The 13,654-nt window shown below is 38.1% G+C and overlaps 1 protein-coding gene across 1 annotated transcript; it reads right to left on the bottom strand.

Annotated features, from left to right (window-relative positions):
• Nucleotides 1–8,981: 8,981 nt before the first annotated feature.
• Nucleotides 8,982–13,648, bottom strand: LOC104071454 (actin, alpha cardiac muscle 1). The gene is made up of 6 exons (XM_009576446.1): nt 13,629–13,648; nt 12,181–12,505; nt 11,374–11,535; nt 11,069–11,260; nt 9,680–9,861; nt 8,982–9,309 (listed from the first exon to the last, which is right to left on the bottom strand). The coding sequence occupies exons 2-6, from the start codon at nt 12,497–12,499 to the stop codon at nt 9,166–9,168; spliced, it is 999 nt and encodes a 332-aa protein (XP_009574741.1). The 5' UTR covers nt 12,500–12,505; nt 13,629–13,648; the 3' UTR covers nt 8,982–9,165.
• Between the last annotated feature and the right edge of the window lie 6 nt (nt 13,649–13,654).

The following is a 13,654-nucleotide window of genomic DNA, read 5'->3' as shown; positions in this document are numbered from 1 at the left end:
AGAAATGACTGAAGTTGGATACAGTACCTCTTCCCCAGCATACTTCCCTCCATTGCTTTCACCAGGCAAATTGTGTCTGTGGAAAGAGCAGGGACTTTGGGAGAGAATGCATGCCAAATGAATGTGAAGAGTTCATGTCAAGGACTGACAGCTGGACTGACTTGTAACACACAGGTTTTGTCGATAGCCCAGGAATTTCATTATATTCTTCAGTGCCATCTGCTGTAATCAGATGCATTAAAAAACTCCAGAGATAATCAAATAGCCAATCTCAACAGCTCCACGGCAGGGAAATTATCTAACTCTAGGCTTAGGTCTGTCATATAAGGGTAGAATCCCGTTAAGAGATCAAGTGCAACTCATCACCAAAGATGAAGAACTTGGTCACAACTATGGGCACATTCTTAAGCTGTAGCAAAATATCCTTTATACAACTTAATAGCTATGAGAATTGGTGCTTTAGTACCACAGCACCTCCTCCAGTCAAGCAGGGACAGAACTGCACCTGCAGGTAAGACTTGAGAGCAGCTGTCCACAAAGTGGTCACCCTGTGAACCTGGAGAAGAGAAGTCAAGAAACAATATTTTTCCAAGGTACAAATGGGATTTGGGTGCCTAGACTCCAAAAACCCAACACTGTAGGACAATGGCAAAGCCTTTATGTCCTCTGCTACCATTAAAGTTGTTTTATTAGGTGAAGAAAAAATAGTTCCATTATGCACTTTGTTATCTTAATGTCTTAATTAATCTTGATGATTTTTCTGCGTGTCTTAGAATAAGTGTACAATGTGATTGATTATGTTCATTCTGTCCTTCAGGATTTAAACAGAGCTCTAGAGCTCTTAAATTATGTCCCAGAGAACAACTTTCTGCTTGAAAAGCCATTTTTTCCAACAAGACTTGCACAGTGAGTTGTTTGTCACAAGATACATGGCGTATTTTCCAGTGGAACATTTCCTAACCTTCATGTACTGGACAGATGCCATTTTTCTGTGTGAATGATATGCCATGATCTAGTTTTATTAGCTTTAGGACACTCAAAGTCTGATAGGGTCTCCATTGCTCTGGAGGCTACAGACAGACACACAGAAGAACTTTTCATCTAAATAGGCAAGATAAAGGAAAAGAAAAGCATAACAAACTTTTTTCCTTTTCCAAACTGAGAAAATCCTGGCCAATAGCACCTGCAATGCATTTCCAGAACATAGAGCTCTATAGGTTTAGCAAAGCACCACCAGCAGTTTGCTGGTTTTTGCACAGCAGTATTTATCTGTTCTGTGGTATTTGTGGCATTCCCTATACTTAGATTGGCAAATGCCACAAATACCATGGTAAATTTAACCACTGTGAGTGATAAATGTCAAGCTTTTAATAGCACCCACTGTCTCTCTGTCACCACACGACCCTATTTGGAGATTGCACAATCACCATGTCTGTATTATTACTTATAAAAGAAATAGCCTCTTTAGCATTTTAAATGGCAATATATTTGCTTTGTGTAATATATATGGACAAAATGAGCAAAGGAACCCTTTGTATGTCTTTTGGCAGAAGGAAGAGCCTGCAGGATACTACTCCTGATAGTTTCATATGCTGTTTAATTACAAAAAATAAGGTCATAAGGTAGTCTCCTGTTCTGTTAGGTGCCAGTACAATGGGCAGAATTCATAGTCTCAGTTGAAATGAAAGGGCAGAAACAAATTTGTCCACCCAGTTGATGGTAACAGCTGGCGTTATGTTTGATCAGAAAGGAAAAGTCTACAAAACTATTGCTGCAGGCATTAAAATACAGAATGTGACACCAGACATTGCAAACTTATTCTCTACATGACTTTGGGCAACTTTTACACTTTCAATAGTATGTGATGTATTCAGGCTATGTCTGAAGAACATAACTCTGTGGCACTTTGACCGTAGGTTGTAAGAAGGAACGAGTATTTCACATTGTCATTGAAAACACTTCAGTTCTGATCTTTTCTCAAAATTCCAAATTTCTAAGGTTTTCCCTTGAGCAGAAAACAAAATCAGGAATTACCTTCTGTCTTAGGAACCAGGCTACAAAACATCCCCAGTTTCGTCTTAGTCAAATATCTCTGATGTTTCTGACATGAAATATTTGTCTTTCCAACTTCAACTATGCTAATTTTCTAGAGGGTGGTAGTCATATGCTATGTCATACAGACGTGGTCTCTGAAACTTGTTACCAAGTCAGGGATGCTCTTCCATTGCAAAATTAAAGAGAAGACTTAGGGAAAATATTTGTATGCATATATATGTGTATACACACATATGGATAAAAATAAATATATTACAGCAAACACTTTGGAGAACCCGGAACCAAATGCAAGATTGGCTATCACCAGCAACAACATAATCACTCATTTTCCTATGTACAGTGAAGATTCCACGTAAGTCTCTTTCAGTCCATTTGATTTAGCTGCCAGAATATATGGGCAAAAGATCAAAAGCTGCTGCATTACTGCAGTTTGTCTGGTTGCCATACAGAGCTGAGCTGCACAACAGAGCTCCAATTCAATTAAAAATAAAACTAAAATAATTTCCACACTAGTAAGACTAGTAAGGCCTAAGACCATTTTTGTAAACCTGTTCATCACATATTAAAGGTTTTGTCACATATTAAAGGTTTTGGTTTTTACAATACACTACATTACAATTTAAAACTATATCTGAGCATTTTGTAGTATCTTGTAATGGATTGTGATATTTAGTAAGCCATAATATATATTAAATACCTACTATATATTTATTTCTGCAAATATATGTATGGCTTTTTAAATATGGATCAAAGAAATCATTAAACATTTGTAAGAATAAAACCACAGATTTTATTTTTCACAACTCACATTTCCACATATACAAACAGGTTGTCTGCTATGAGTTCAGTGTTTTAATTATGAACGAAAGAGTATGGTAATAAAGTTGAATTCACAACAAATGCTGAATTAGTAACTCAATTCGTTAATGGTAATAATTTCAATAATCAGTACTCAAATTGTCAAACTAATATATCAGACAATGATGTCAGAAATTTAGCACAAGAAAGGTGTTTTCTATTTAGCCTGTAATAGAAGACTGAGTAGGAGATGATTCCCTTTAAACTTTTACCTGAAGTAAAGTTACAGCCACAGAAATAGCCTTGATTTAACTGGTGGAAATCAATGTTTTCTTGTAGGTGGTGTTCCTTGACAAAGAAGAATCTCCCAGTTTAAGTGCTAAATTCAAGACATAATTCATGCTAAAGAAGTAGAGAGTGAAGTGCTTTTTTCTTATGACTTGTTCAGCAGTTTGTCTTTAAAATCTGCTGAGATTTCTATTTCTGCAGGAATTCTTCTCCCCTCTGGCTTACCAGAGAATCAGAGCATTGCAAACACACACACACACACACACAGAGTGAGCTTTAAAACATTTTTAGTAACCAAAAATATTTAGTTAAAAAAAAAGACCTGAGGTGGACAATTTTCGTGCTTAAGATTAATGTTTCTTGCTCTATTTGCGTTTGGTTTGGGGTGGTTTTTTGATAAAATAGAGACAGCTTTTGAAGACAAAAGCCTGTGTCCTGAAAATTATTTATATAATCAAAATACGAGAAAAGGAAGAATTAGCATGAAATTCAGTGTCAAAACTCATCTATTACATAAATATGAGGATATGGCTTGAATTCCTAAACTTATCTTTTTTCCTTGATAGCAGCTACTGTAAAATTCCTGTGCTTATGTTCGCTGTGGAAGATCTCCCCACCCCGACTGGCCCAGCAATATGTGCCTCCTAGACTCCTTCCTCCCCAGAACTAAATGAACTGAATTTATCACCTTCTTTCTTTCTCACCTCAGCTGAGGCAGACACAGCCAGCTGCAGAGAGCTGGGGGAGAGGGAGGAACACGTGGCAGGAGTTGCTCTGCTGCTACAGCCACTTATTTCCACTCTCTCTAGAAGAGCCGGAGCTGCAGGCCCCCTCTAACACCCAGGAGCTCCTCCATTTCCCTTTGAGCATCACCTTTTTGCAAAAGATGTCCAGAAGCCGCAATGTAGCTCATAAGGCATTTGAGACCCTTTGGAACGAAAGCCCGTGCAGTCCTCATTATCATTGACAATACCCTTTCTGGTGATCTAAACCGGAGGGGCTTAGAGACTCAGAACTAATCTTTAAGCTCTTTCTTACTGCCTCGCTACCTGGATGTTATTGGGTACCTTCCCAGACTTACTATATCATTCACGTGTTACGTAAATCTAAGTCAATAAAGCTTTATGCTATTCCACATCTACTTTTTCCCCTGCAGATATATATATCACCTGATAGAAAGTGGTTAAAAAAAATCTTTCTAAAATACAGTTCCTCTCCTCTAAGAGAGCATACTGCCCTATATTTAGTAGACCTCAGATATATTGTGTTTTGTGGATTATTTCTTTATAAGATTACCACCAGGTATATTAACTTTTGCTAATGTCTGCTAAATTCTATTCAGCCAACATTATTCACACAGGACAGCTTAATCACAAGCTAAATCCATTTAATAATATATCAGCATAATAAAATTTTTCTAATAATTAGCATTTCCAAGCAAAGGTAATTGGTGGTATGTTAACTGCCTGAATTGCTTCTTTCTTAAGTGTAATGAGTGAGATTTACTAATCACTCAATTTTATAATTTTTTTTTTTCCTTTTTCTTGTGTCTTGATAATGACAGAGGCTTCTGTCACAGGATGCTTCAGAGTGGGACTGAGTTCAGCTGTGACTGGAAGAAAGCAACAATCTCTGCCTGGGCCTCGTATTCAGTTTATCCAACCAGCAGAGAAGAGGTTTTTCTCTATTTTTTTTTTTCTATTGTTGTGTTGTTATTGTACATTAATCTGACTGTCACATGTATTTAGAGTCACCTAATCTTTTTAAGTATAAACCCCTCTTATTCTACATTAAAAAAATTATCACTCTACAGAATTCAATTATTCAAGCTAAAAATTTTCATATTCGTGCTTTGCTTCAGGCTGACTTTTTTAAAGCTTTCACTAAAACAGCCTTTTTAGAGAAGATTAGTGCAAAGTAGACAACTCTGTCAAATTTATAATGACTGGCCTACCAATTTTTTTTGAAAGAGCCTTGAAGCACAAGTGACTTTTGAACTATCTCCTTATTTCCTGACAAAAAATCCATCTTTTAAAGCAGAATCACAGGATTTTCAGATTCTTAGCACATACTTCAGAGAGATGTTACAACCTTTCTGCTCTGATCATAATCCTATCCCTCAATACTCCTTAAGTGCCAACACGCTCCTAGTCTACAAGGAAAGTTTTCTGTAAGATCTGTGGGTTAGGCAACAGTGGCAAAACTCCAATAGCCTTCGGTCAAAAACAGAAGTAGGGGGCTGTGTTGTTCTGGCTGCCACAACAGGCCAGAAGATTTTGTCCCAGCTCTTACTGATGTGTGTTAGTAGTTCTTAGCCCTTTTTAGCCCTTATTACTGAATAAAGCTTCTTTATGTAGCTTAAAAATCACATCAGACTGACTTCCACACCATTTTACATATAGAGCAACAAGGAGCTGCAAAGTCAGATAGCAGGACACAGTTTGGTGTGGCAGACAGAAGTTTTGCCATGTATCCACACTGCTTTTCAAAATGCGTGTTGAACCTATAAATTTGGCTAAACATTAAGTTTCCTTCTTCCATCCAAAGAGAATCTCATCAAGAGCAATGAAGGTTAGCTGCGATCCTTTAGTCTCAAAGTTTATGTCAATGTCTTCATTAGCTGAGGTGTTTCCGAGGTGAAGATTGATGATCACAGCAGGGTTTGGTACAGCTGGTTTTTAATTTGCCTTTTTCAAGGAACTATCTGCAATAGTTTTATTAGTTATCGTATAAGTGCTCTCCAGTTAATTTCTGCATCCCATTCCACCATCTTCATTTGCCATACAAAATGTGTATCGCTGTAATTAAGGCTTGTTGTAAAATGTAAATGGAGGGTAAGCTTCGACAGTGGCATCTCTTACTGGTGTTTTGAAACCTAATTTATGTGACTTAACATTCAAATTCCTCTCAATCAAATCGATCAGTTGCATTATCCATGTTTGAAAGATCTAGTTTTGCTTCATAAATAGGTATCATAATTCCCATCCCATTATTAAAGTTTTCACTGCACTGAGTGTAAATACATATTTCTCAATGGCAAAATATGGGATTATTGCATTAAAATGGAATACATCTGGAAACACGCTATAAGAAGAGAAAAAGGCTACGGCATTGCTACTTTTTAGTCGTATCCTACATATATGCAAGCATGTCATTATTTTGCACAATCCTTGCTGCTCATATCCATTTCCATAAACTGTGAATTACAAACCCTAAAACGTCAATGGAAGGAAATTTTCCATCAGTCATGCAATCAGTGGCTTCCTTCAGTTCCCTCTTCATGCCCACATGCTGAAGGGTGAACTTCTGATCACAGCCGTGAATGTGGTGCCGGCTGTACGTCTGCCATTCCTGACCCATCAGTCAAAGCCAGTCAGTCAGGCATCCACTGGCCTTTTGCATACTTGCTTAACATTTTAAGCTCCAATTAGTTGCAATTTATGTCCAGTATCACCCTATTCATTCACACTAATACCTGAGATGACCTTTCTGAACAGCCGAATCTCAAATTACAAGCAAGAACAAGCAAGAAAAGTACAATGGTTCTGAACAACAAAAAGTCACTGGCAAATGTCAATTAAGTTTGAATAATTACATTTGTGTTGGTCAGAAATCTGGAAGAGTTCCCATGTTTTCAAAACATACAAAATTTCTCCATGGTGTGAACTTCAAAGTGATTCCCTACTCTGGAAACCTTCTTAAGAACAGTGAAAGCTGTTGGTTTTGTCTTAACAGATTCACAGGTTAATTTGTATTGTATTGTGAAAAAGCCTATTTGTAGTAGCATTTCAGTAATACTGTGTGCAGTGTGAGGATAAGTATTTCATATTTATGTTTCATTTTATGTTTGTTTAAAATATTTAAATTTGTTTAAAATATTTAAATTTGTTTAAATTGTAAAAAAAGGTATAAAATTTCATATTTATGTTTAAACTTTATTTATATTTAACAACTCCATCCACCTTCTCTGTCCAAAAGCAAAAATATATGAAATATTTGAATATTTCAATTGCAAGCCGATTGTAGGCAATTAAAACTGCACCTCAGTAAAATGTCTTCTAATGATAAGTAAATTGAAGACAGATACTAAATACATCTTCTTATATTCAAAGAGTAAAATCAGTTCTGCTTAACTGCAGATCACATCTAACAGCCAGTTTTAATGCCTTTCTAGAAAATAAAAGGTGGGAGAAACAGAAAAAGTTCCCCTGCAACTGTGTAAACTGCCTATTATTATTATCTGGGTATCACGGTTTTACCCCAGCCAGCGACTAAGCCCCACACAGCCGCTCACTTACTCCCCCCACAATGGGATGGGGGAGAGAATCAGAAGGGTAAAAGTGAGAAAACTCGTGGGTTGAGATAAAGACAGTTTAACAGGTAAAGCAAAAGCCGCGTGGTGAAGCAAAAAAACAAAAGGAATTCATTCCCTACTTCCCAGCAGCAGGCAGGTGTTCAGCCATCTCCAGGAAAGCAGGGCTTCATCACACATAACCATTACTTGGGAAGACAAACACCATCACCCCAAACATCCCCCTTCCTTCTTCTCGCCCCAGCTTTATATACTGAGCAGACGTCATATGGTATGGAATACCTCATTGGCCAGTTGGGTCAGCTGTCCTGACTATGCTCTCTCCCAGCTTCTTGTGCACCTGGCAGAGCATGGGAAGCTGAAAAGTCCTTGACTAGGGTAAACATTACTTAGCAACAACTAAAACATCAGTGTGTTATCAACATTCTTCTCATACTAAATCCAAAACACAGCACTATACCAACTACTAGGAAACAAATTAACTCTATCCCAGCCGAAACCAGGACACTGTTTTTTTTTAATTAGCATTTGAGTATAAAATTAGCATGAGATCTAATCTTTTCAAACACCTGTAATGGCTCTCAGCTGAGCACGCTCCTAACTAACCACATGCACAGCTTGATAAATGCTTGATTTTTCTAAATCAAGGTTAGGTGAACTCCTAGTCTGTACCTAGTTCAAACTATGACACTGACTGGTTCCATTATTTTAATGAAAATGTCCCAGGTCATTCTGTACTTCACCTTTTAGATATTACTTTTTTATAAAAAATTGAAGAGCACAGTTATAAAAAGTCCTGGTGAGGAACACAAAAGCCCACAGAATGTAGGCAATTTATGATTGTAGTATCTAGGTCAAATAGCAACAAAGAATAGCAAGAATTGCCTAAGACATATGTATCATGACATGAAAATAATAGTGATTATAACAATTGTATGTTTATATAGCAAAGGATTTAGTGCATTAGTACAATAAAGGCTTCACTTCTTTATCTCTGGCTTTGAAGTGATGGGGGAAGATGAGTAAACTGTCAGTTTGAATTAATGTTTTGTCATAAATATTTCTAGCCCCCAGAAAACAATTGTATGACTCTTTAGGATTGAGCTAATTCGTTATAAATCACATTCTAAATGTATTAACATAATTCTTTTACAGAAGCTTTGGCTTTCAATACATTAATATTAAAATACTTGGGTTATAATAAATGCAACAGAAGAAACATTTCTAAACCCAGTGAGTGACTATGAGAGGTTTCCTTCCACTTGTTCCACTTACTGGGTCTACCCTCAAGGCTATTTCTTTGAAAGCCTTGATGTATGATGCTTCTTTTGTTTCAAGTTTCAAAATTAAAACTATAAAGTATAAATTCTTACTAATAGAAAACCATGACCTAACACACCTACATCACTTAGAAGGACATGCATGCAATGAAGGCATTCACAGGTTTGATGGGAGTTTCCAAATCCCAGAGTGTTTAGTCTTATTTTTTTAACCAAAGAATACTTATAATAAAACAAAAGACAATCACTTGTAGATTGCAAGTCCCAGATCTTGTTTATTTATAAAGCAATAAATATTAGAAGCACAAATAAATTGCACGGGTGTGTAAACAAACTGTACAATGACTGAAGAGTTCAGGAAGGGTTGCCAGAAGACTCCAAGAAGCATATTGTCGTCATCCTGAGTGGGAAGTAAATTGAGGGAAAAAGTGCTTAGAAGCACTTGCGGTGGACAATGGATGGACCAGCTTCATCATACTCCTGTTTACTGATCCACATTTGCTGGAAGGTGGACAGAGATGCTAGAATGGAGCCACCAATCCAGACAGAGTACTTGCGCTCAGGTGGGGCAATGATCTAGGATAAAGAAAAGCAACAAAATCCTCATTTAACAGTTACACTTCTGAACAACCAATCTACATCACCAATGTAACAAACCACTAGGTATTTCCTTAAGTAAGTAAAGAACTTTTCTATAATAATGGTATTGATCTTCAGTAGCTGCTACAATACATGTAATATTCCTTAAGAAAATCTATAACCGTATTTTCCTCTTTTCTAACACTTGCTTCTAATCAATGTAATTATGATGATTAAATGGAATTTCTTCTCATTTGTCCATCAGCTGTTGATCTCACTTTTGAGTTGTTCTTTTATCTCAATTTAATGATGTGGACATTTTCCCCATCCTTACCCACATTTTATAGTACAGAGTCAAATTCCTCACCTTGATCTTCATAGTGCTAGGAGCAAGTGCAGTGATTTCTTTCTGCATGCGATCAGCAATGCCAGGGTACATTGTCGTTCCACCTGAGAGGACGTTGTTGGCATACAGGTCCTTACGAATATCAATATCACACTTCATGATACTGTTGTAGGTAGTTTCGTGAATACCAGCAGATTCCATACCTTGAGAAGAAATAAGACAGTAGATCAGTAAATTATACAAGAAGTCTTCGTGAAAAGAACTCTCGGCATTTCTCCTCATCATTAATGTGAACTTCTAAGACATTTTTGTTGTAAAATTACTTACTGATTATTGAATGTTATAGAAAAATGTAAACAAATAGAATTACAGACCTAGCTAAGAAAACAAAAATTATTTGTTAGAAAGGGTAAGAATCATAAAGCATGTGCAAAGGAAAGATACTCAAAATATACAGTAAGAGAAGAAGCAGACACACAAGATAAACTCATTTAGTATATGGAACAGAAAACGAGTATCAGGTTACATCAGTCTCACAAAAAACATTAGTTGAATATAGAAAAGACAACAATAAAGACAATGAAAGCAGCTGAATTAGAACTAAAGAAGACAATAGTAACTTCATTTCTTTTTCAGCCTACTCAAAATACAGTCTATACCATTTATAAACATCAAGGCAAGACATAATCAAGACGTGGACCAAGATATTAGTACTTGGTGGTAAGGAAAAAGAAACCAGAAGCAAGTGTTTGCATGTAGGTTGCATTCCGATTTATTAATATTAACAGGTGCTTCCTGAAAGGGCTGACACTAGATCCACAGTAAGATGTCAGCTGATGAACAACTGCATTTATTACTCAGGACTTAGAGTATAAGCATTTGCTATATCCGTCAGCTGCACTCACAAACAGCAAAGCTTACCATCTTGACCATGGCAATGTTTAATTACAGTGCGTATAAATATACACACACCTTCGTTCCATTTTTTTCCCCTCCCAGACACTTTACTTCTTCATGGAGTCAGATACTGTATTAAGTGTAAGCCTTACAAATACAGCACTGAAAGCTATTCTTGCCATCAGTGACACAGAATCATAGAATATCTCGAGTTGGAAGGGACCCATGAGGGTCATCGAGTCCAACTCCCTAATGATGATATTCTAACTGTACATTTTATCACTAAAAAATTGTGACCCTAAAACCTGATCTAAAACTTGCAACAAGAGCCCAGAGCTCAGCTAATTACCAGTTGAGCTCACACCAAGTACAGCTTACAGGGACCAGAGGATCTAACTCATTATTTATTTATGTCTGATTTCCTGATAAGTAGGAAGAGGAGTGGGACACCTTCTAGATCTTCTGATTCACTCATACCTCCTACAGAAAGGAGAATTTCCTGGGAACACTTACCAATAAAGGATGGCTGGAATAAGGTTTCAGGGCAGCGGAAACGTTCGTTACCGATTGTGATCACTTGACCATCAGGCAATTCATAGCTCTTTTCCAAAGAGGAGGAAGAGGCAGCAGTAGCCATTTCGTTCTCAAAGTCCAGTGCAACATAGCACAATTTCTCTTTGATATCACGAACAATCTCACGTTCAGCTGCAGATATATGGGAATCGAATCAAGATTTGGAGAAGCAAAATACTAGAGGAAGAAGATGGGCCAAGAGAGACGTGAGGATTTTCACAAGACAGCAAAGCTGAAGGACTGACCTGTTGTCACAAAGGAATAGCCACGCTCCGTGAGGATCTTCATGAGGTAGTCAGTCAGATCCCTGCCAGCCAGATCCAGGCGCATAATAGCATGAGGCAAAGCATAACCTTCATAAATAGGTACATTGTGGGTGACGCCATCGCCAGAGTCAAGAACAATACCTGGGAGAGAAATGTCAGAGAGCAGTTGGAATCACCTAGCAAATGCTTAGAGCCCTTAGGCACAGTAAGCAGCAACAAACACAACAAAATACAGGATTTTTCAGGCACTATGAAGTAGTATCATTCTATTTTAGCCATAAAGATCTGGCCCATTCCTTCTGCCTTTGCTTGCCTGGACATTCCTGTTTAGTGTGAACTTTCCCATAAAACAGTTGTCCCGTACATTTTAAGTTAGCCCGGATGAACAGCCTTCCACTGCTACTACAATGTAAGTACATTTGCAATAGTGATTCTCTTGGTCCAATAATGGACATCTTTTGGGCCGGTTTAAACCCTTAAACTGGTGTAATACTTGTGTAACTGCAGTATCTGCACAGGAATGTCTCCTCGTTTGCATCATGACAAGCGGCAGAGAGTCAGTTCCACAGTGCCTCTCTGAAAGCAACGCAGACAGGTCCACATTGTTCTGTCCACAGACTATTTTGTCCTGGCTTTTCTGCTACTGGTATCATCAGTCGCTATATACTAAAAATACCTAGTTTTCTGTAAATTTGAATGAGTTATGGGGTTTTTTCCCTATTTGGAGTGAGAAGGAAGGAGGGTTCCTGAAAGGAAAAATCTGAAGTGTTTATTTTTTTATTTTACCTGTTGTACGACCAGAGGCATACAGGGACAGGACAGCCTGGATCGCCACATACATAGCAGGTACGTTGAAGGTCTCAAACATTATCTGGGTCATCTTTTCACGATTAGCTTTAGGGTTCAAGGGAGCTTCTGTGAGCAAGGTAGGGTGTTCCTCAGGGGCCACACGGAGTTCATTGTAGAAAGTGTGGTGCCAGATCTTTTCCATATCATCCCAGTTGGTGATGATGCCATGTTCAATGGGATATTTCAAAGTAAGGATACCTCTTTTGCTCTGAGCTTCATCACCCACATAGGAATCTTTTTGACCCATACCAACCATAACACCCTAAGAGAAGAAAATATAGAAAAGCATTATTTGAGGAAGACAACATCACAGAGCCCAAACAATTATATCACAGACAACTATGCTATTTTCAAGAAAGGTACAAGCAGTCATACCACTAAAAGGTTGTTTAGGAAAAGAAATGAGCATTATTAAAATATTAAGTCAACAGAATTCGAAGTTTTCTCATAAAATCATTTTTCCTTTAATCAGATGAAAGGATTTTTTCCCCTTTTTTAATGCATCTCTTATTTTCAATTACTTCGTTCTGGTCCAAGAGTTTGACTGAAAGTAAACTGCACAACATCATGAGCAGGAAAAGATGCAGAGAGACATACAAAGAGAGCTTATAAACAAGAAGATACAGAGTGAAATGCGCCTTCTAGTGAAGGAAAATACTCCGTATTACTATGGAGCCTCAGCGGTAATTTATTCACAATAACAAAATATAAATTGCAAATGTTTTAGTTAAAAACAAAAAAAGCATTACAAGCTTTTTACCAAGGAAATTGTAGGAGAAAAAGTACTGTATTTTCTATATGCTGATTTGACTATGACAAAAGAGAAGGAGCACGAAACAGGAACAGAGAAAAGGAGGCTTAGAAAGTGGAGAGAAGGTATGATCAGAGACAGAAGAAGCAGAGGAAATTGAAAGAAGGTGTTTGGTATGTGAAAATCGGACATTGGACAGGATGGGTGGGAAGGGCCTTAAGCAAACTGCATCGTGGGCAAATTCAGCCAATGGAGATGCCTTTGAACTAGCACCAGCAGCAGGTCTGGCCGAGGGGATGGAGTGGGCAGCAGCTTTGTAGGAGGCTGGGCTTGGGCTCGTTAGGAGAGAGAACAGGGAGGGAGTCAAGAGGAAAGTTGGTGAATTAGAAATAGCTGGGGGAAAGGGAGACAGTGATAGAAAGGAGGTTAGGGACAGCCAAACAGGGGAGCTGAGGGAAGCACTGGAGAGAACTGGAAAGTCTTGCCACTAGTACCACGGCAAGAAATGAGCAGAAGGAAGGGCAGGGTATTTGGGGCAGGACAGAAGAACTACGGAGGGAAGGGGCGAGTGGAGGCGACTCCTGGAGAGAGGGGGGAGGCTCGGTCCTGCCCCGGTCCTGCCCCCCGTATTTACCTGGTGCCTCGGGCGGCCGACGATGG

This window comes from Fulmarus glacialis, unplaced genomic scaffold (genome assembly GCF_000690835.1).
Source record: "Fulmarus glacialis isolate BGI_N327 unplaced genomic scaffold, ASM69083v1 scaffold50054, whole genome shotgun sequence".
Classification (NCBI taxonomy): Eukaryota; Metazoa; Chordata; class Aves; order Procellariiformes; family Procellariidae; genus Fulmarus; species Fulmarus glacialis.
Note: the sequence above shows the minus strand (reverse complement) of the source record. Positions and strands in the feature narration are given on the sequence as shown.

Excerpts from the sequence above, each read along its gene's own strand:
- LOC104071454 (XM_009576446.1), bottom strand. The coding sequence starts at position 12,499 with ATGGTTGGTATGGGTCAAAAAGATTCCTATGTGGGTGATGAAGCTCAG. Across the intron at positions 11,536-12,180 it reads TGCCTCTGGTCGTACAACAG|GTATTGTTCTTGACTCTGGC; the intron begins GTAAAATAAAAA and ends TTTCTCTCCCAG. Across the intron at positions 11,261-11,373 it reads CTATTCCTTTGTGACAACAG|CTGAACGTGAGATTGTTCGT; the intron begins GTCAGTCCTTCA and ends ATATATCTGCAG.